General features: G+C 40.3%; 1 protein-coding gene across 8 annotated transcripts in view; it reads right to left on the bottom strand.

Annotated features, from left to right (window-relative positions):
* Positions 1 to 3241: 3241 nt before the first annotated feature.
* DCP1B (decapping mRNA 1B) overlaps positions 3242 to 23942 on the bottom strand; it is a 41264-nt gene continuing 20563 nt past the window's right edge. For 6 of the 8 annotated variants that reach the window (XM_069003653.1, XM_069003656.1, XM_069003655.1 and 3 more), the window contains 6 exons: positions 20945 to 21011; positions 18677 to 18812; positions 14052 to 14180; positions 12458 to 13297; positions 5945 to 6193; positions 3242 to 4171 (listed from right to left, as the gene is read on the bottom strand). In XM_069003653.1, coding sequence (XP_068859754.1) covers positions 4091 to 4171; positions 5945 to 6193; positions 12458 to 13297; positions 14052 to 14180; positions 18677 to 18812; positions 20945 to 21011 — 1502 coding nt within the window. In that variant the 3' untranslated portion in view covers positions 3242 to 4090. Of the gene's footprint in view, positions 4172 to 4593; positions 4686 to 5150; positions 5284 to 5944; positions 6194 to 12457; positions 13298 to 14051; positions 14181 to 18676; positions 18813 to 20944; positions 21012 to 23942 lie in introns of all 8 variants that reach the window. The other 2 variants (XR_011148055.1, XR_011148054.1) reach the window with 2 other exon arrangements.

Raw genomic sequence — 23942 nt, 5'->3', positions numbered from 1 at the left:
GCTGCAAGACATCTTCCCATGTAGCCATCTTAAAAGAAAAAAAAAAGGAGAAAGATGAAGGGAAAGGCAGAAAAGACTGGTGTGGGAGCAGGGATGAGCAGCCAGAAGTGGCTTCCTCTCCAGCAGCAGGGCCAGCTCAGAGTATTTATAAAGCCACAACCTCTGTTTCCTCAGTGTCTTGCAGAACCCCATTTGCCACTGGCAGCCTGTATATGCCAAGCTCCCTGCCCCAGTGTTCCCAAGTGAGCTGTGCACAGATTTACATCTACAGGCCAGAACAAGCTTGTTAGAGATATTCACAGGGGTTTGGAAAAGGCAAGGACTTGTAAGAGTCTCTTAAAAGTCCTTCGAATTAGCAGTGACGTTTACTGTAGGTTGACTGAGGATTGGGTTTTTAGTGCATTATTCATCTCCAGGAGTGGAATTTTGCCTTTCTGTGGTTTCAGGGACCCCTCTGGCTAAAGCCGCCTTCTGATAACATTTTTTACATTAGAGCCTCAAAGGCTTACGGAAAAATGTCTTTTAATTTTGCCTTTTCCTTGGAAGCAAAGACTTCCAAGTTTGCTAAAATATGGAACTATGGTTTTAATGTCCTAAAGGGACACTGGTATCTCCAATACCCACTGCTTTTACGACTGAAGTTCAAAGCTCAACATGTTCTAAATAGGCTGTCAGAGGAGGCGAAGCATCCTGTCTGCTCAGCTGCATCCTGCTCCTGGAAAATTTTATTTTGCTGTGCCATTTTAATTATCCCCATTGCAGCTACAACAAGCAGTAATAGAGGAGCAACAGAGAGCTAATGAATAAAAATCAAATTAAGGAGTGGAGTTTTCTGCGAGGAAATATTTGGATATTCTGAATGATCACTGAATATCATAGATTTCCATGATAAACACTGACAGAAATGATGCTTCAGTATTTCAGTGACTTTCTACTCCTTGTCTTCTCACTCTAGTTTAATAGGCGTGGGATTTTCTAAGGAAGTGGGCAGTGATTAAGTGGAACTACACTGAAAACTAATATCAACTCAAGGCTGAGAGTGGGGATTAATGCATAAAGCACTGCTGCAACTGCTTCTGGAATTCTTGCTAGTCCCAAATGTGTAAGATTTTAATTGTACTGGAAGAAAAAGAAAACCCACCACACAATTCAAAGTGAGCAGTATCTTCAGAAATATACAGACAATAAAAAAATATTACACATGCATACTGTGAAATCATCTAAAGCAGAGTTAATGTGAGCCTTACATACTTTCTAATTTTCTGCTTGCTCTTTTTTCCATCTTCAGATTAAAAAAACCCAAAACAGGCCCAAAGAAAGGCAATTCTAACTGCTGCAGTCTTTTCTTCTTAAAAGGCCTCGTTAGCCTAAGAGCTCATCGCTCTAACAGTGTCTTTAAAAAAATCCAATCAAATAAAAGAACCCAAATGTTCACAACCACCATATTCAGAGGTGATCTACCAACCCCAGAACAGCCTCTCTGGTGTCAGGCACAGACCTGGCTGTGTAGAGACACTCCCAGCTGACACAGAGCTGCTAAAAACCCACAGTGCCAAAAGGCACAGATTAAGTTTTCAGTATCACATGGGAATCCTGCAGGTGTCCCAGATGCTGGAAGCCTCCAACTATATTTCTGGATGAAGCCTTTTCCTGAGACAGGTGCTCCAGTTTGCAGTAGAAAGGGACACAGCTCAGTTTGACACTACAGTATGACTCCAAGCTCAGTCTCCAGTTCCCAAATGCACCTGGGTAAAGCAGATCCTGCCCTCTAAGATGGAAACCTAGACAAGAAGTTTGGCTTCATTTCTCAGCAGATTTCTCTCACTACCTTCCTGCTCATTGTCATAAAACTCAGGGTTTCTTCCTGAGCTTGTTCTATCTTCTTACCACTGCTGTTGTTGGTAAACAGGATAGGGGCTAAAACAGCACCTCCCTTCTTTAGCAACAACTTTTCTTCACTCCACAAAAGGCAAGTTTATGCCTTCTGAATAATCCACAAAATCCCTCACAGTGCAATACAGTGTGAGAAATCCAATTCTGCCAGCGTTACTTGGCATAGATGTAACCAGAGGAGAGGGCAGTGAAAAGAAACCCTGAATTAGCTCAATCCTTGTCTGCTTTCAGAGAAAGCCTCAGCTTGTCAAGCATAATGCCAATACTACAGTTTTCATAAGCATCAGGAGTTAACAGATGTTGTAAAAAACATGCATTTAATTTTTGTAAATTGCTCTGGCAAGCAATAAATAAGAATGTTTTTAAAACTTCTACTTGCCTTTTTGTAAATGAAATATTTCCCCTGTAACTAGAAAATCTATTACCAAGGCAGCTTGAGATGCCTAAGGATTATTTTTACCCACCAATTACAGAAGTTCTGCATGTCAAATGAGGTCTTAACTATGTGTCCCCATCATCTTTAAATTGCACTCTCAGATAATCCAACATCACAGACACCAATTATGCATGCATTTAGTTTCAAACTCCTTTGTGTAGATTGCAATTTCTTCCACACCAGTTCATTCAGAAATAATACCAATTAACTCAGTAGAATCCCATAAATTATAAGGGCTACATAAATTATGAAGCTACAGGATTAGAATTTGCTGTCTTTAAAGTCTGCTTCTCCTGGTCTCTGCTCAACACATTCATTTCCCTGAATCTGCAAGAATCACACAGTAACCAAATGGAACTAGGGTATGACTTGCTGTCTAGTGGAGGGAAACTCCAGCAGTTTCCTGGGGTTATTTGCTTATGTGAATAAAGAAAGTAGCTCTTGAGTTTGGATTTTTTCCTATTGATTTGTAGCCTTTCCCAAGAAATGTGAACAACTTCCCCCTGCCCTTGCAGGGGGTAGGAGCAACTGTTTGACTCATTACAACTCTACCAATGGAAACCTGCAGCCAAATTTCCACTGAAGAACTTTCAGAGATGAGGCTACTGAGTTGTGCCTACATCAGTGCCCACAGTAAAGAAGGCTGAATAATCATTTATGGATTGCAGTTTGGGCTCTCTGCACCCACAGAAGAAATGCCTCCTCAGCAACAACTGTGTATTCCTAAACTGTAGTAAACTGGCACTTCAGCAGCAGATGCTGATAAAAATATACAGAAAAATTCCTTCAATCATTTATTCTAATTGATTTAAAACCTCATGTATCTTCTGCCAAGCATAAAAACACTTTAGAGTCATACAAACTAAATATATAGCCCATGGCACAATAAAACGAAACCAGCACATAGTAGGGATTATCCATTTTATTTCCTTTAGAAATGGATCAATGAAATCACTGTGCTCCAGGAACACGCTTAAAAAAAAATTAATACACCAGGTAGCCTTCCCCTAAAAAATTTTCACATTGCTTATGATAATGCAGATTGGAGCTGGAATAACAGAAACATGAATCCAGTGTCACCCCAGAGCTATGTGACAGCAAGTACATTCACAAACCCACCCCCCCAACTCCTCAAACACCTGCAGAGTCCCATTTCTACAGCTAGCTAAAAATATTCTTGTCAAAATAGAAAAAGATTTTCCTACAAAAATTTTGGGGGAAGTCATGACACTTCTTCTAAATTGCTTTGCAGACAACTAAGTAGGATGACCAGTCTTCCCGAAACTTCCCGTTCCAAGGGCTCTCGCGGATTTTCGTGTTCCTAAAAATAGTCCAACATTGCCACCATGTGGTCAGGGACGGGCGCGCTCCGGGACAGCTGCGCAGGACGGCTCAGCGAACACCAGCGGACAAATACCTCGGCAAGGAGCAACCACACTGCAAGTGAAAAAGGAAACTGGATCCTGAGAACTGAGTCCTTATGCCGGGAAACCGACTCTAAGTATGGACCGGGGTAAGAAAAATAATTTAAGATATTTTGTGAGCAATTCTTCAGCATCGTGACGCTCCCCTCGCTAAAGGCACAATCCATTTCTGCTCACCTTCTTCTCAGTACAGCACGTACTTGCCAACAAGGAAAATCTAAGTGTATGCAAAATGCCTAAGACCATTCATTTCTTCAAACATAATCATACTTGAAAACTTCAAGATCTTCTTCCTGGAGTTCAGGAAGCCATGGAAATTGGATTAAAAGATCATCTTTCACATGGACTTCTTCATTGCTGCCTTCCTCACACTGAAGAGATATGCTTCATAAATGATGTTTAAGAAGTTGTCATCATTCTGAAAAACAAAACCAGGCAGTTGTTAGCAGGACAGGCAGCTGGAGTAAAGAGATTAGAAGGTAATTCCATTTTATGGACCAGATACTTTTCAGCCTTACTCTTTTTTTAGAGGAGAGCAATAGCAAAGCCCTTTCCTTCACCCAAGATCTGTTTTATTTCCCATGACTGTACCTCAGTAAGGAGCAACGAGTACACAGAAAGAAGATTTTCTAAACTCACAGTGCATTTAAATTGAGTCCAGTATTGTTCCATAATAACTCAGTGACAATACTGAAGTTACAACCCTGTAATTTCTCTTCTTTGCCCCCTTTATCTAGGGACTTCCTTAGGTTGTGTCCTCCATCAGGTCAGTGATAATTCCAAGCATGTCTGATGGAATAATGAAACACTCTGGATTTTGATCCTAAACTAAAATCCTACCTGGGCAAATCCTTGCATCTTGTTTAGCTCGTGCAGGCCTAATGCTCCTAAGGGATGCTGCTCCTTTTGCTCTGATGCTTAACTTTTTCCTTCTGAAGAATGTTTTGCAAGAATGAGTCAGCCCACATTAAGAAAGAATGTTATAAGTAGCTCACATAGACATATGAGGATAATTACAATCAAGATAATATTTAAGGAAAATTAGGCACATCTGAGATTGTAGTTTTATATAATGGAAAATAACAGTTAAAAAATTGGCAGTGAATAATTTCCAGGTAACTCAGTCAATCCTAACTACCACCAAGAATAGCAGGGTTAAATATATATTTTACAAGTACAAAGTTACCAAGGGTAAACCCCAATCTTCCTTGACTAGTTTCCTCTTCATGTATGGTTTTAATGGTATCCACACACTCAAAGTATGTAAAGACAACGGGATATTTTTTTTTTTAATCCCAAAATAAAAATACAGGGAAAAATGAGAAAACCCTCTAGCTTGTCAGAGACACTATTTCTTTTCTGAATTTATAACTTAAATAATGTTTTAAGTAACTTACAATAATGACTTTTAATTTTATTCCAAAACCATACAGGCACATAGTTTGGACCTACAAACTGGATGTGTTTCTCTGCTCCTTGTGTTCTGTAGCCAGGTCTTTATGTAATCTCTCCTCAACTTCTACTCTTCAGCTGTTACTCACATGGCAAGTTAAGGAAAAAATATTCATAATTATGCATCATGCCAGAGCGGTAAACAATCATCTCCTACATAACACTGTTAATGCTTTGTCACAATGAAACCTGAACTACTGCAGCAAAAGGAATTTTATTCAATGTCATTCTCTAGTTCAAATGCTAAACTGAATTAATATATTTATTCATGTTATCTAACCCATATTTTTAAAGTTGCTCACACTCATCCTGCAATTTTAATTTCCCATCTGAATTCCTCTTACTGCTTACACACATCTCTGAAATTTTTGGCAGCTAGGATAATCACCCATTATTTATCCTTAGCTAAAAATATAAGAGATGTCGCTCTGGCTCATAGGCTGACCTTACAAAGCTTTCAGTTGTCTTTGTTCTTTTCCATGAAATTTATTATCTTTCCTGACCCCCAAATCAGATGCATTAATCAAAATGTAGTTAAGCCAGCAGTGTGCAAGGAGAGCCTATTGCATCCCCAGCCTATGCCATGGTGCCCTGTTAACGTGCAGCCACAAGCAGCACAATTCCAACACGTATTTAATTATTCATTGTGCCTTTAGACAGATACAGCCAATTACAGGGTGCTCGTATCAAAATGGGCAGCAGGATGTTAAGCAAAGTGGGACAATTCTTGGCACTTTACCTGGATGAGGTGTAGCAGTGTTTCCTGCAGCTGCATCTTGGTCATGGAGGTGCTGCTGCCCACGGCTGGCTCTGGGGTTGGCAGGGGCAGGAGCAGACTGGCCGAGCTGGCAGCGGGCTCGGGGTTTGCTGCTGCCAAACGCCCGCTCTCGGCGGCTTTTGGAGGAGCAGGCGTGGGCTGGGTGAAGACCATTGGGGACATCAGCAGGGTGGGAGCCCCAGTGGCAGGAATGCGCTGAGGTGAGAGGACCTGTCGGGATAAAAGGACGGCATCAGTGGAAGCTGTCGCTTCGTTCTGCGGGAGCGAAGGCAGAGATTGGCACAGAGATTGGCAGCACACACAGACACTGCTGGAGGTCAATACTGTGATCTGAAAGTCCAGCTCAACACCACCTCTATGATCTATTTCTTTCTTCCATCCAATTTGAGATTGCAGCCATAGGCAAATGATCTTAGGACAAGAGGATTTTATTACAGAAATCAGACTACTATTAAATATCAGCACTTAGAGAATGCAGCTGTAAAGTCTTCTACACAGGGACAGTAAGTCAGACAGTTCAATCTCTGAGAACATGAGACATGCAAATATCACTGTAGACTAACCCCTGTACCTAAAACTAGAAAGTATTTTCCAATTGTACTTTGCAAATTACTTTATAAACATCCATATATGTGTGCATTTTACCTTCTCATTTTACTTAAGGGGAGAGAAGACAAAAACAGAGGTTCAGTGATTTAGCTAAAGGTCCATAGTGAGCTCATGGCACTGTCAGAAACAGAACAGACTCACAACCAACACACTGTTGACAAAATCAAAATGGCCCTCAAAGAGAACCTTGATGCTGGAGCAGTTCTGCAAGTTCCCTCAGCATCCTAGCCACACCAACCTGCATATCTGCCAAATAACTTTCACTGCCAAATCTTGCAGTGCATCTTGGAACTGTAAAACATGCAGGATTAGCAAATACTATCAGATATAATATTAGCAAATACTATCAGATGTAATATTAGCAAATACTGTCAGATGTAATATGCAACATAACAGAAAGTTAATTCACTCAGCTTGCAGACATCAGATCTCTCCAGGTAATTCCAGTAATAAATCTTAATCCTAATCAGCCATCTTCTTGCTATTCAAGTATCCAATCTTTTTAAAGAACGTATAAAGGAATTGATACAAGCTCACCAAAGTTCCTCCCTTTTAGACTGGAGCATGATTTATTGCTACCATATTAAGGTGAAAGGCTACTGAATCACTTCGCTCTGTCCTGGATTACATTTCAATTTTGAAGAAAAATTAAGCTTAAGAAAATAGAACTGAGGTTGATCTCCTAGGTATGCAAAATCACACAGATTAGCATTAAAGAAGAGTCACATTTTTGTAGCTTGTCTTTCTCCTACCCATTTCTGAACAATGTTCGTGAGACCACGATACAAAGAGAAATAGAAAGAAACAAAGAGGACTGAGATGTCATGCTGTTTTATGGAAAATTTAAGGAAGCAGAAAGACTAGGGCTCAGGAAAGAAAGCACCAAATATACCCCTAATGCAAAAATCTCCTTTCCCCTCCCCCCCCCAATATTTACCCCGTTAGGTAAATACTGTGTCTGTTTCTCAAACACAGAGTACTACAAAACTCTTCACTACAGCTTTCTTCCAACCCCACAGCATGTAATCAAACCAGCAATCACCAGGTCTGTGCTCCAAGCCTCTGACTACGCAGAGGTATTACTAACTCACTGCAGGTTTGCACACCTATGCCTAGGAAACAACATTCATTTTAGAAGAAAACCAGTGTGAGTCCTAAGTGACATGCCTCTGTGGAGTGAGACCTTCAGACTCTGCACAGATCTGCTCCTGCCTGTGGAACACCAGCTACCCCCAGACACTTACCCCAGCGCTTCTGCTCTACTCATCCACGCTGCTGGAGTGACTTCTCTTTAATTTACCTCCAGTGAAATTGGCAGGGTTTGCTTAAACAAGATGATTCTTCCTAATGTGATTTCAAGAATGCATATACAAACTGCTCTGCAGGGGCAGAAACCTCCTGCAAAGGGAAGGTTGGGAGCAGCTGGAAGAGATAAAGTGTCCCACTAACGCAGCTGAATCTACTGCAGACTCTATCAGACCCAGATAACACAGCCCTCGAAACCAGCAGACATTTTTCTCATTTGCCCAAGGCAAATAAATTAAAGCCGAGACAAACTGTGTTCTTAATAACACACAGCTCCTCCTGACAAGCACATGTTGTGGTTTAAAAGACATATGAAGAATGATTTGTCTTCTCTGGACAGAAAGGTCTGTTTGGTAGGACACGCCTAGCATATGGAAACTATATGGAATGAGCAATGTTGCCATCTACTGGTGACACAGCCAACAGCTACAGGGGACTGCACAACTTCAGATACTCTCTCAGAAGAAGAATAGAGAGTGTAAGTACCTTTTTTCAGGGCATAGCGTTTGTGTCTGTACTCAACATTAAAATGTATCTTTTGCTAGCAGCTCAAGCTCAAAGCTTCTTCCATTTAACAAACCTTTACATAAAAAACCATGGATTGTTTGGGGTTTGTTTTAAACAGAAAGGAGACTTTCCATTTGACATTCAGCTCAGATCACCTTGAGTCATTGGGACAACTAACACCCACCAGAAAACAGGATGCTGATCTTGGCGTTACCAGTGCAGTTCCTGTAAGACCATGCTTTTGCAGAAGGCACTGTAAATGCTCTGTAGGGACACTAACAGCCTTTGGACCAATCTTCTAGCTTTGAGTAACTTCTCACAGGTCATAACAGCCCTTCCAAAATCCTGGTGATCGACTCCTTACCCACAGAACCTGAGCTGTTGTTCATCCATTACCTCTGGCTCTGTCAGGTCAACACTCAACCTCTGAGTCACTAATAACAGAGTAGGAGTCTGCTGTCAGCTGTGCGGCAGTGAAGGAAGAGCAATGAAAAATGTGCACAACAACTGGTGCTGTACATAGCATTCCTTCCCTGAAGCCCTAATGCTCACTAAGATAGCACCTTGGTGCTCTGTGGGGCTGTTGGCAGCTGGATGACACCACAGCTGGCAACTTCACCTAACACCATGAACCAAGGAGTGCACTGCAATGCAGACTGGCACCTTCTGTTGCCTCCTGTGTGAGCAGAATCCCAGGTGGGTCGAGTGCTCCTCTGGAACATCAGGACCCAGTGGGTGCCGTGGGCCTTGAACAGTCTTCAGTGGCATTACTTGAAACTGAGAACATTTAATCGAAGAATGGTTGAGGAACTTTAAAGGCAGTTAATTAAAGCCTACAGTTAAATAAAGGCTACAATGCTAACATTGCTTTGTCTTTCAAGTTTAATTTAGAATATTTTAATTGATGTTTAGCTCCAGAAGCTGAAATTACTTTTGGAAACAAGTTTAATGCAGCTATTTGCATTATACAGTTGCATGCTGAAACTGCCGTCAGGACAAGAGAAAAGCAGTACTGTGATGCTCACACCACAGACAGTGGGTTTCATGTACATACTCAGAAGATGTAACATTATGCACAAAATACATTCTTGATGGAAAAATGCTCCAAGAAATGTGAAAAATGAGATGCAAGATATGTGGCCTTCTGAAGAAAAGATGAATTTGTGTCTGGGTTATTGTAAGCACTCTTAAAACCATAATTCTGATTAACATAAACACTTAAGCATGCATGTAACTACAATCAGGATAACACATGCCTAACACTAAACATATCCCTAAAAGCCCACTGTAGATTAATGCTTTTTTATTGTATCTTAAGCACACGTTACTCACTGTCTGCATAAGGAATATTTCACAAAATAGGGCTGGCACCAGACCAGACTGAATGCTTCCAAGCATTATTCTTCAGCTTTTGCTTTTTTCCTTCTTCTCTCTTTTTTTTTTTTCCCCCCATTTTTTTGGTAACTGGTCTCTTCCTTTCCATGTGGGAGATCACAGTTCTTATACCATATGGAGATGCAGCAGAAGCCAATTTAAACTTGGACTTGTAATGTGTCAGTTGTGGAAAGGACTATTGCTTACATTTTCTTAGTGCTGCTGATGGATTTAGGGTGTTCCTTTAATATGATTTTTCCAACGACAGACACTGTTCAGATATTTCTCTATTCCTGTCAGACTTTTGCTTTTTCTGTATGCTGAAGCACAGTAGAAGAGGCAATACCAAAAGACAAATAATTACAGAGAACAAACCTTTTGCTGCACTTGTTGTCAGAATCTGCTTTGATCGATTTTGCATGAGCATGTGCAGATATATTTGTGCCAGTTCAATTTCACTCAAATATCTACTCTGCAGGCATGGAAGCACTTGAAGCCTCTAGTCTACTGCAAGGATAATATTACAAAAAGATGAATGCTGGTTTTAAAAGTTGGTTTTTATCTGCCAGTTTTTTTTTTGAAAGTAGAGAAGTTTTGTGCAGCTAATTCATGGCTTCCAGAGGAACAGAGTCCTTCCCTCATTTTTAGCCTCCCTGCTTTTATTTTGTGGCAATCTGCTGCAAGTGCAAGAGGCTGTTCCTCCCAGACTGTGGAGCTTTAGGTGTCCTAAACAACAATTAGTGACACTTTCCTTACCATTTTTGGTCTATGCATTACATCTCCAAAGCAGCACTAAATGTGTGCCTCAATACCGTGCCACAGCAGCCGTGGCAGCCTGGGAAGCCACTCCTAGACAGCCTCAGTCCCCTCGGTCGGCTCACAGCCGTGCAAACAGAGACTGAGAACCTCAGTTGCTTCTTTTTTTTTAAGGCAAACTTGCAGCAATAATCACAGTGAATGAGCCTTGTTCCAGAGAAGACTTTTCTCACAAGCTGGTGTTCTCTCTGTACTCAAGCAGTCAAACTGTTGCAAATGCATTAGGCCACACCTCAGGAACTGCCTTTCCATACTGCAACTAAAGCTGGCACAACTGTCTTTTTCATATATACAACATAAAAGTAATTGGCCATAGCAGCATCTATAGGGATTTTTTATCTGAAAAATGTATCAGCATATTTCCTTATTTTTTATTCATGCACGCTGACTTACAATGTATAGCCTGGACTTGCCTCATTTCACTTTTACCTCCAAAGTAGGAATGCCTTCATTGTGTCCTCATGCTATCAGTACAAGTACCAGTGAATCACACAATTTCTTACATTTATCGCAGGCAAGTTCCATTCCCAGTGAAAACAAATACATTTTTTGACTCTGGATCCTCCTTTTATTCTTTAGCTCTCCACTGGAAAGTGAAAGTTACCATCTGTAAGCAACTGATCCTGAATAATTTCAATGACTAATCCCCAAAAAAACTCTTTCACACAGATTCATATCCTACTGCATTAATTCAAAGAACAAAAATTATGATGGCTATTTGCTGTATCAGATTGATATTCCTCCTACCTCTCTCATGGAATTAGAAAACTTGACCTGTCACAGACCTGGTGACAGATGTGGCTCTTATATTATTAAATGACTGATTCAGCCTCTTCATGTATAGGATAACTTTCTAGCACATTGAAATATTTTGTAGTCTTTCATTCAGGTTTTGATAGAAATAGAGAAACAGAATAAAACAGAAATAGAAAAACGGAATAGTTGCAACAGAAAGCAGCTTCTGAACTTTACACTGGAAAGGGGAATGCTTGGGATCAGTAACTTCCAGACTCCAGTACAGCACAGCCTATCCACAATAAAGGAAGCTGAAAGGAGCTTAGGTGCATCCCCAAACAGGACACGTACAGACAGTCTAGTGTAGAAAATCCTACAGAAAATGAAGTTGTTAGACAGTAGCTGTTTTGGATGGGATATTTTGTACTTGCACATGTTGCTTTTCCAAAGAACATTAAAATGTATTCAGGAGAGAGATACAGGCTCTTAGCACCTCCTGAATTTTTTAAGACACCAATCTGACTTCTAGCATCAAAATAAACAGAATTTTTTATGTCATTCAGGCACAAGACCTTTTTTCAGAATAATGCACAGCACATTAAAGAAAACCAGCTAATGAATATCTAGAAGTAGCAGGTGAGGTACAAGATAACTAACTGACCAATATACAAATACTTCAAAAAGCTGCTGTTAGAAGACAAGGGACCTTTTAAGTATCTTTAGCAACTGGCATACAAAAGAATGCATATCTACACAGAGAAAGCTATGACTAATTTTGCAGAAAAAAAATTATTAAACTCAAAATATTACACTCAGTAGCCAGCAATTACACATAACAGCCCAAGTAAGGCAAGTGAAAACTAGGTGATTTTTCAAAAGGCCTCTGGAAAAACCCAACACTGCAGTATACCTGGTCATCATTGATGGGCAAGAGATGTGGCCTTCAGGATTTACAATATCACACCTTGGTAAATCAGAACTTACTCGATGTTGGGAAAGTATCACCTGCAAAATGAATGATGTGCAACATGCAGCAGGACAGTGAAGCCAAGACTAACCTAACAAAACATCAAGTTTAAAAGCTTGCTAGATTTGTATCTATTTATGCTGAAGAAGTTCCCCATTTACCTGCAAGAGCGCGCTCTGTTTTTCCGTGCCCGGAGCCTTTTCTATCCAGGAATCCAGTGGTTTCAGGGCATTGGTGTTCTGGGCAACAACAGGGAACTTAGCTGCCAACGTTGGTCTGCTGGATACATGGAGCTGCTGTTCTTGTTGCACTATCTGCAGCTTTTTCAATAATTCTTGAGGTGAAATCACCCCAGAGTTGGCTGCTTGATTGCCAGAGAGAGGAAGCGGCTGCCTGGGAAGTTTGGACTGTTCTTTACCAAGTGTCTGAGCCTCTAAAGTCTGGCCTGGTAGGGACCCATTGAAATACACCAGAGGGGGCTGGCTCATGTTATTTACTGGTGCTGCTGGTGCTCCAACAGGAGCAGGAGTCCTGCTGAACACGGGAGCTGTCGAGTTCACAGGTCCTGTGGCACCGGGGTCCATGTTGGTCACCGACCCTGGCTGACTCTGCAGTTTCTGCAGTAAGCTCTGAGTGCCAGCCGTGTCCTGAACCCCGTGAGACGCTGCAATCCCGTGGGAAGTCACAGGTTGGAAGAGCCCTGTGAAAGTCTCCCCCACAGAGGGGATATTGCCATTTTCACAGAGGCGGTTCTCAGGGAACTCGGCGAGGGGATGAAGGTCTGTGCCACGCACCATGAGCTTCTGGATGGCAGGGCAGAGCTGCTTCTCTGCACAGGGCGAGTGCCGGCTGGGCTCCTCGTAGGACAGCGAGCGAACCACACCCTGCCTGACGGGGACGTTCTCCTGATGCTGCTTATTAAGGGGTTCTGAGACATCCGGCTTGTCCTGCTTGCCAAACAGCGCTGTCAAAGACAAGTGCTGGGGTTCAGGATCTGCATTCTGTGGGGGGACAAAGGAAAAGAGTAAACATAGTTCCCTCATGCATAAGTTACATGAAGTGGCGACAATATTTAGCCAGCAGTATTCAATGAAAAGCTGAGAAAACTGTTATGCTCTTTTTTTCCCCAAGAGGATTTTTAATAGTTTTGTCACATAGGAAGGGCAAGGAGACTGCTGTCAAGCTGCTAATGTGGGAGAAAATCAGCGAATCTGAGCTATAGCAGTGGCTTTGCTTTAAATAACATGAAAGAGCATCTTCTCATACAGCCATCAGTACAATATTAGTAAGAGACAGAAATCTGCCTGTGTATGAAGTAGAGCCACTTCTTGTGCATCTGCTGGTCACAGCTGAATTCAGCTTTTAGGATTTTGCAGTGTGATGTGGCTTGAAGATATACCAAGAGACTTTTCTTTATTTAGATCAAATGATTTCCCCTGAAAAAAAAACCCAAACAAAAACCCACAAAAGGTGTGGTCCAGCAATGGAACAGCTCAGCTTGTGATCAAAACAGCATCTGAAATTTGAAAGAGCAGTATTTCTTTGTTGCATGAGGATAGTATGTCTGCAGTTTACGTGTTTCCACATCATACAGTGGGGGTTGGGGAGCTTTTACAACACAGATTAGTTGTGCTTTAAAATCATGCCGTACAGTGGTTCCATCTCAAATCCCTGCAGTGACCTTCCAACTCAAATCAATGCTCCTGTTACTCGGGGACAGCAGCAGCAGTAGGAAACACCACACACACGCTTTACCTTGCTCTGCTGGGAGATTCGCTGATGCTGATTCTCACTCGGCTTCACTGGAATCGGTTTGATCAGGTTGGGGTTGCTATAGATTGCAGAGGAACTGGTTATTTGTTTTGGCTCTGAGCAGGTCTTACACTGCAACAGGAAAAAAGGATTTCTTAGTATGTGTGACAGTATCTTCTCCCCCAGTTCCCAACCACAGTGAAATGCAGACATAACCGGGTATTCAATAACCAAAAACACCAATTGCAGCACTGACGGTGAAGTGTTATGCTATTAGAAGAACTGTAGCAACTGCAACCTAATTTTCTAAAACCATAAGACATATGTAAAACTGAACACTTGATTCCAAGATTTCCCTAGTATGAGGCTTCCCTCTAATTTAAATCTCAGTGCTCCTTTTGGCCTTCTGCTTTTCCTGCACTTAAAAAACATAAAATACTTTTTAAAAGCACCTTAGAAACCAAGCAACAGACAGGCGTTTCCTGCATCAACAGGCAGCTAGAAGTAGTTTAGGTCCATGAAGGATTAATGTGCCCATAAAAATAATTTAAAATGCCTTGGTCAAAAAGTAGAATTATAACTCAAACTCTTTGGATTAATCTTCATATGGTGGGAACTTGCAGGATGCATATACATGCACAGAAAACTAATTAAAGATTTAATCAATTTGTAGAATCAGTAGACTTTCTTATGAAATAATAAATAAATAAATGACATCATTAACAATATTTATAAAAAAGATGGTCAGAGACAGAAAACTAAAAGTGATCAGGGACAAAAAATGTCATATGGAGAGAAAAGGGCATGATTTAATTCAGAAAAAAACCCACATAAAATGCTCCATGAAAGAGAAATAGTAAATGGAAAAGGAAAATGTGAATAAGATGCTATATATAAGGATTTAGTCAATGAAACTAAAAAAGCATAGGGTATACATGGAATACTACTGCCAGCAGAAAAGAAGACAGTATATTTGAAGTCATTGTCACTTGATACAATTGAAACCAAGAAACTGGAAGGATTTTTAAAAGAATTATCTAACAAGACGTTAATTCTATCCAACAGTGTTATTTATAGTTCATTATCTGAATTTGATGGGCTCAAAATTTTATGCCACAGGACAAGTGGTTGGGGAAGGACGACCAATTTTGGTTTCTCCTTCACTCCAAAAGTCCAGTCTTGTGCTTTCCTGGGGCCAGAATTCCAGAGTGGGCAGACTGCTCTGTGGACACACGGCAGAGCCACTGCTGTGTGACTGTGAAATATCAGTGGCCTTTCCAGAACTTTCTGAGACAAACTCCTCAGAATGCAAATGTGCCAGGTGAGAAAATAACCCCCACCCTCAAATATACAAAACTGATCACTTCACCCATTCCTGACTCCTGCTGCAACAAGAAACAGAGACATGCTGGTTCCAGGGCTGCCCAGTAAAGCAGAATTTGAGTTCTCCTGGGGACTTCAGGGGCTCTAATATGACCTGGATACTTTCAGTTGTTTTTCAGATTGGACAGATTCTACATGGACCAAAACTGCACTTCAGTAAGATTAAATAGCTTTCTTTTTCCTCCCAAACAGTTCTCTTTCTAATGATGCTGCCTTTTCTTCAACATCTATTCTTCTCATTGCTATTTTTCAGCATAACTTTTTGGGCAAAAAGCATATAACCTTTTTCTTTAACACGATGGATAACATCCTCTTGAATATTTCACAGTGAGTTCTGCAGAAATTTAAATAATACCCTTATTTCCTCAGGATATTTTAATAGGCTGAATTCTTCAGAAACATTAAGTACCTCAGATTCCACTGTCATTCCCTGCATGATCACAGAACTAAGAACATAAAAATGAGGTGAGAAGCAGTAGTGTTTAACAGAGTTATCACTATATGAGCATTTTTTAGACCAAATTCCTCAGCAAAATGAGCATCAGTACACACAAGGGCCTACAGAGAATGACATTGACCTGACTTGGTATCATTGCTGTGTTTTGATAACAAGGCTAGTAGGCGGCTATCAAACACAGAAACACATGGAAGAGAAAAGAAGCCTGTGAGGATTTCAGAAGTCTCTGTAACTATTGGAGCACAGAATATAAAGCCATCTTGGCAGATGGGGAGCATGGCCTTGCTGATGAGTAAGTTGGGAGCACTAGTGTGACATTTTAAGCAGCTGTCAGGTAGACAGGTAAAGAAGATATCAGATGCTATTACCAACAAACAGCATGAAAGAAATGTCACCGTGCTCTTTAGTGATAGAACCAGAGTCCTCACCAGCTACAACATTTGGCAATTACTACATCTTGCTTCACAGGTCTGTCCTTAACTCAGGTGTCCTATTCAAAGTTCTGCTGCTACAAAAGATGCCTAAGTAATCAAAAGGTTCGAAGATCAAGTCAAAGAAAGGCTCAGTGACACTGAGCCACAGACAGAGACACATGGTGAATGTGGATCAAGAAAAGCATGAAAATCACTGAGGGGGTTTTGGCAAGTTTGGTATAGTCAGAGATATTTGAGGCTAACAACTCTCTGTGTTGTGAGATTCACAGTCTACCTGTACAATATGAAGCTGAAAATGCTGAATGCTGGGAGAACTGTGCAGCACAGAGCTAAACCCAGAGCTTGTCCTGCAGTACAAGACAAGGCACAATGGTTAAGAATAAACCCATTTTGTCATGCTTTGTTCTGTACCCTTGCAGCTCTTCAGCTGTTTTTCTCCCTGGCTATCACTGAGGCCAGCTTTTTCTTACCAGAGATCAAGAGAAGGCAACTGTATAAGAAATACATTTTTAAAAAAAACCTCAGTGGTTTAGCATCTTAGAGCTCCATTAATTAAAAAAAGAAGGGGAAAGCTGTGTATTTTATTTTGCATGTGACCTCTAAATGTGTAAGATAATCTGGGAACAAGATATACTCTTCAAAATTAGTTACACTCTTAAAAATTGAGCAAAATTCCTTAGAAATTTGGAAAATTGATGTCCTTATTCTACAGCTTCCAACACTTTAAAACACTCTTCACTGAATAAACACAGAATTCAAAGAAGAGAACAACATATTTCATAACTAATTTCAGCACATCAGATTGTAAGTAATAAAACATACACTGACAAGAAAGCAGATGTCATAAACCAGTCAAAAAGCACGATTGCTCTGAAACATATTGACATTAAATAGAAAAATGGTTGTCACTGCCTTTATTTATCACACTCTTTTGAAATTTATATTACTAGCAATACAAGAAATCACACATATCCTGTTCTTAAGAGGTCAGGCACTCCTAGCACTCATGTCCCAGATGAGGAGGAAGCTTTCATGTTATTTTTTTATTTCCTTGGCAATGCCTTAAATGCAGAAAGATTGAAGATAAATTAAGAAGCAAATTTGCAAAAGATTCTAAAGGGAAAAGTGTCCTAAAAGCTATTATTTAAACAACAGAATTTCCTCTCCTTTGTCTTGGTTTCTGTGTGCTCACGTAGAAATGGAAGGTAACATCTTTTAGATTTATCACCCTCTTTTCACAGAATCTGCAGATAGGCTGATATTTTTTCCAGTTTTCCATTTGCAGTATTTTTAAGGTTATCTAATGAAAACCTCTTAAACATTTCAGAGCATCTCAAATCACATTCTCTGATGCCAAGATTAGATACAGATTCAGTATTAAAATATGGGAAAGATACCAGGTTTTGGAAGTGTTTGTCCACTATAATGCATTAAATCTCTACTACAGAAAATACAAATGCCCCAAGCTTCAACAGAAACTATACACAATAAAAAGGGCTGCATTTCACCCTAGCTCAAATAGTGTGCTATCATCTTCCTGAGGATTTTATTAGTAGCTACATTTCAGAAAAAAAACCCCACAAGAAATGTAAGGAGAGAAAAAGTTAAGATATATGTATATTTCCAGACTCTTATGGAACACTTAGGAGCTCTATTATCGCATGACAGCACATAAGCAATACAGGAAACAGCAGCAGGAACCTGCAGGCTCTGTAACAATTTGCAGCTTATATATGGATAGTTAAAATTATTAGATTTTTATTCCCCAAAGTAAAACGTTTTTGATTGCTCAATAATAGAGAACATTATTAGTCCATTAGTTACTTCTTTATTTAGAAGCCTCAGAAGACCAAAGCAGCACACGGGCTGAAATCATACTACATTTCAACCTTTTCATTTCCTTCCATTAGTGTCTGAAAGTAGCTAACAACCACAATTAAAAGCACTAACTTCACTGTCAAAAGTCTCTTGAACCAAGTCCTTTGTACAAACCATAGAAACTATTACCAGGTAAATAACCTCACCCAGAAAGAAGGCACAGCTTCCAGGTGCTACTCAATAGGCACAGGAGCTCTAAAGGTCAGAATGAAAGGCAATTTATACTTGCTCTTACCCTCTACCATTCAACAAACAATCATATACACATTCTCCTTCCAGAACTTTTTATTGACAGCATTAGTTTCTTTTGAATCTTTAGCAAATTCTGTCAAAACTTTTTTACCAGCCACTTCCACACAAAATGAGAGAGCACACTGCCCAAAATCACTTTCGCTTTGAGCAGAACTATTCAAAACCCACAAAAACCAGAATCAAACCTTTTCTGTTTCATAATGTAAAGTGGGAGCATGTCTCACCTTGGTATACTCATCTTTGGCCTTGGTAAGCATCCGTAAGATATCCACTTCTTTGTTATTAGCAGAATTCATGATCATGGGGGACGCCCCTGCTCCTGTGCCCTGCTGTGCTTTGAACTGCTCCTGCTGAGTTAGGCTGAAAGGTGGGGCAAATATCAGACAAAAAGTACGGATAAAATAGAAACATTTAACCACAATTACTATACAATACTTAATGGAAACTCAAATATTTGTCTTCCCCCATCTACATGAAAACACGCATTAAAAAAATCGCTATTGAAAGATCTCTATAAAATCACAATTTGACATGAGATTAATTTTCTCCAATCTTGAATACACTAGACCATAGAATAAAATTTCCATAACTGAGTCACAATTTCTATACCCAGAAGGAGCAGGGAATTTATAGTGTTATTCAGTTCTGCTTGTGGTGGAGGATGGCAAACACACACAAATCGGGCATTAACTACTAGCAAATGACCAATTTCCTGCCCCAGCTGTTTTATTATTATTGTAGAATGCTGAGAATTAAAACACACAGCCAATTGGCTGAGCAACAGGGTATTTTTTATCTATATGAAATACTGCTATTATAAACCACTACACGTGGTTTACATTTGCATGAATCCTCTGAAAACTAGGTTTTATTGTAGTAAATTACCAGTTTGAGAGCACCTAATCACCACCAACTGAAACTTGAGCTAGTTAACTAAAATGAGCTGTCAAAAACCTGGGTTTCCTAGGGTTCATTGTTTATTTCTGTAAATTCATCCCCATCAATTATTTCTTGGGTCACAACTGACTCATTTTAGAGCTGTAGGATATACAGCAAAACCAACAAACCCCACAGAACAAAACCCCACCGCTGTCACAGTCTGCATTTCACACTGTTTTGTCACTGCAAAATGAAAAGCAGCAGGTATTACTTTAAAAAAAGGATCTATAGAGGAAAGATGACTACCTTCCCATCCAGGATTTTATCACACATCCTATCTGGAACATAGTGGTAGGAGAGTGAAAGCAGTTTGCTGTGAATTGGGATGTGTGAGGATGAGCCTTGTGGGGATTTTTACTGCAGGGCACAGAAATGGGCTTTGGGGCCCTTGGCAACTTTGGCAGTCAAACTTGATGTCACTCCTCAGCAACTTCTTGCTACAGAAGCTGTTAAAGACTGAGACAGATGAGCAGCAAAGGAGATTCACAGGTCTGACAGGGCCTTTGCACTGTGCTCTGTCAGTACCTAATGCTCGACTGCATCCCGTGGGTTTCCTTGGGATGCCAAAGACCCGGATCAACATCATCCCTCCTGTCCATGACAGGATTTGTGACACAGTGCTGTGTCTACCCCTATACACCACAGACAACTGGAATATCCAATCACTGCCTGCTCCTACCCAGCCCCTTTACTACATCCTCCACATTATAGCTCTAAAAAAATGTACATTGCATATGCTGATAAAATCTGTACGACCTCAGCTCCTTCCTCCTCCAAGCACACATGGAAACCTGCAGAACACAGTCCTAAGAAAAGGCTCCCTGCAAACAGTGCAGAATGAGCCCTGTCCATCCTGGACACGTGAAGAAAAGAGTGATACTGAAAACAACCACCCATATGGCATTCTAAGGTTAAAATACAGCTGAGAACACAGTTCTGTGTGAAATCTTCACCTCTGGCTGGACTGCAAAATTAAAGTTTGTGTCATGTGTATAAAACCACATTTTTATGTGTATGAAAGCAATGACTTTAAAGCTAACTGAAGCCTTGCTTTAAATGCCAAAAACAAAGTGGGTTTTGTATATATTGCTAATAAATGAGGAAGCAGGAATTCAGCCATGATGTACAAGCAGGACAAAACCCATAGAAATTCTATTAGTACAGTATGTCCTCATGATATCCTGCACTTACCTTGATATCAGGAAAAGAAAAGATAACAATATTAAAAAATAAAATCTCCCCAAATTGAAAAATATATTAAACCCCCAAAGAATACAATTCTTTAAAATAGATCTCTGAGTCATCAGGAAATAAATCATATCAACTGTTACACTCTGATGTAGCTGGAGAGCTGCACTACAAATTAGAAAAAATTGCTGCAATACAGTGACTTATTTCTGATTTTATGGAATGCAGGCTTGGCACTTGCAACAAAGTTAATACATATAATCTTAAAGTAGAAAGGTACGATTATCCCAAAAACATAAAATATGCATGTATGTACAGAAATACATACATAAATAGCACAGAATTCTTGTTTACCCATCACTTACTTTTTCATGAGCTCTGCAATTCTTTGGCATTCTTCCTTATCATAAAACCAAATCCCATATATGGACACTGTAAATGCACATCAAACACAAACCATGAGCATCTTCTCAAACAGCAATTCTACCTGGTAGATATTTAAATGTGACCCATCTAGACCCATTATATTTTCCCCATCTAGAAACACAAAATGACACCTCAGATCCTGTAAAATCAAAAAAGGTCAAAGGCACATCTCCAAGCATGTAAATTACAAGCTCTTAAATATTCAATTAAGGCAAAGGTATTTGATCCTTTTCTTCAGAACACTCAAGCAGTGGGGTTTTCCTCTTTAAAATCTTTGTCCTTTATTTCAGTTGTCATACCATGTCCATTAGACTCCACTACCAGCACACAGCAGGGAGCACTGCATGCCTATGGAAGTAGGAGAATCTGTTTAGTTTTAAACAATGTTCAGGTCTATCTTATATAGCAGCGAAGTTGGTGGAGTCGTATGAACATACCTCTGCCTCCCTGTAGATTTGCTATAATTCTGCCCATTATTTTCAACAGCAAATGAGTAATTATCTGTAGCCAACCCCAGTATTAGAAATCAGTATTTAAGTTCAGATCTCCACCGAAGTGCCTGCAGCAATGAGAGCTTTGAATTTCCTGGTAGCTCAAGTTTCTCAGACACACACACCCCCCAGATGAAAACATCACGATGGTAAGAACCATAAGGGGACTGGAGTTAGTGCAGGTTCCACAGTCATTCCGAACTGGGAGCTTTTTCCACTTGCACCCATGCTATATAGCCTGGGGAGGACAGCTGGGAATTGACCCTCAACACTGTCTCCAAACAACCTGTCCGTGTTGGGCAGGGCAACTGTCCTACTTTTAACCTCAGGTGTCTGCGGTGAGAAGGGGAGACAGAAGCACTTAAAGGCTTAATCCAGATCTTTCCCTCTCCATCACCACAGCCTGGGGCAACGTCCATGTTCCCAGTAACAAACAGGGAGATGCTGGCTTTCCTCCTCCTTCCCTCCCTACCCTACGGCAGGCAAGAGTTGTGTCTTAACCTAACTAAGAATTGGCAGTTCCTAACATGTCTTCAAACATAGTAGAGGCTACATTTCATTTGAAAATGGATTTCATTTGAAATGGGTTGAGCACCTGTTAAAAAACAATTGCAACACTGACCCTGATGATGTAATATTTCCTAATATTAGGAGAGTCCAAAAGCAGTAACTCCTTCAATTCCACAGAGACAAACCCGTGGCATGTGAAGTGTACCTTGGCTTTGTTAATGCTTGGAAAGAAAACGAATGTACAGCTGCTTGCAAGACACAAGTATAATATTTTCTCCATTCCCCCCCAAATTTTTAGCTGTGTGTTATCTTCTATAGAACTAAAAATGGTTCCAATTCTTTAATACAGCACATTGGCAAAAAGTCTAAAATATCCCACAAACCAGACATCCTGTAGCCATACAAAAATTAACTTTTAAAATATGCACTGTCCTTTTTATGATGATTGAAAAGTGTGATGATTTCTATTATTCACCTAAAAAAGGTAACATAACATGCACCAGTGGTTCTACAAATGTGCAATGTAAGAGCTGAACTGCACAAGTAACCTCAGCTTTTTGAACATAAATATTAACATATGCATTTCAAATACACATAATATTCCAGCATATTCCAATGGGCATCCAATAATAAGCTGTGAACCTGTAAAAAAGTGTGTGAACAACTCATGAGGTTCCAGAACACTGAGCTGTTTTGCAAAACTTCCCATCCTTCTGATGAAACACATTTGAAAACTTGTTGTCCAAAGCACAAGTAACTCCATATTCTTCAGTGCAGCAGCACAGCAAGAAAACTGAGAACCCCAGACAAATCAAATTTGTTTTAATCAAGATTCTTCTTTTTTATAAAACAATATCCAGTGGAGAAGAGAATTGATGCAATTTTGGCCATCTGCTCCATCTTCTCGAGTTTTCTTCTGTCTACCACAGCTGGTGGCATCATCAATATGCAACACAGGCTGGACAGCTTCACCTTTGGCCAACAGAACAGACTTGTCATAAGACTATTTATGAATATCTCATAAATCTGAAAGCTGGCGGTCCCTTGGAAATGCTGCACTGCTTCTGGCCATTAGAAGCTGAAAGACTCAAACCAACAGCAGAAGCAAGCCAGTCTACCTCAACTCTGAGACCAACACAAATAAAGTGATAACCAGAATAAAAGACCATTCTGGATTTTCCACAACTACAACTAATATTTTGAAATGGAATTGCAACAAATACAACCCGATTTTGGGTCACAGAACAAGGACACTGGGTCTGTGCCACTAAACCAATCCACACCACCACCCAACAACATATCCCATCTTGACTCCAGTTTTAAGTCAGGGTATTGCAGATCCAGAGACCTTTAGCCTAGATGCCAGCTGAGCTTCAAACAACCCACATTTACTTTCTCACCTTGGTTAAATGTATTTTCAAGCCAGATTAGGAAGCACAGCTGAAAGCAAGCTAAGACCAAAGCCCAAACATCCTCTGAGCTTAGAGGTCACCCAGTCAGTGGCGAAATCTTTCAGAAGTGGACAGTCCTACTGCTCTTCCTTCCACAGTGCTCCCATCTGTCCAGAACAGATGAACACTTCAGAAACACACCGAGAAACAATCACTCAGCTTGTGGCAGCACAATGTACCCCCAGCTCTTTCCTGCATGTGAGAATGAGGGACCAGTGAGAACGCAGTAACTTGTGGAAATCTGAGATAGCTGGAGTAACCGTGGCATAAATTCACACTGCAGTAGTATATTCTGCTGTAATCCCTATCTAAGAGAAAAAAGCGTAAATAGCAGTAGTAAGAGTAAGTATTAATGGCCTCCATCTTGATTAATGATGAAGACAAAATGGCAAAAGACAATTCTTCTGTGTGTGACAACACATGAAACCCCACAACCAGAAACCTAAGATGATAACAAACTGTAATTGCCATGGAACCCGGCACAC

The sequence above is a fragment of the Aphelocoma coerulescens genome, chromosome 1A (genome assembly GCF_041296385.1).
Source record: "Aphelocoma coerulescens isolate FSJ_1873_10779 chromosome 1A, UR_Acoe_1.0, whole genome shotgun sequence".
Lineage (NCBI taxonomy): Eukaryota > Metazoa > Chordata > Aves > Passeriformes > Corvidae > Aphelocoma > Aphelocoma coerulescens.
Note: the sequence above shows the minus strand (reverse complement) of the source record. Positions and strands in the feature narration are given on the sequence as shown.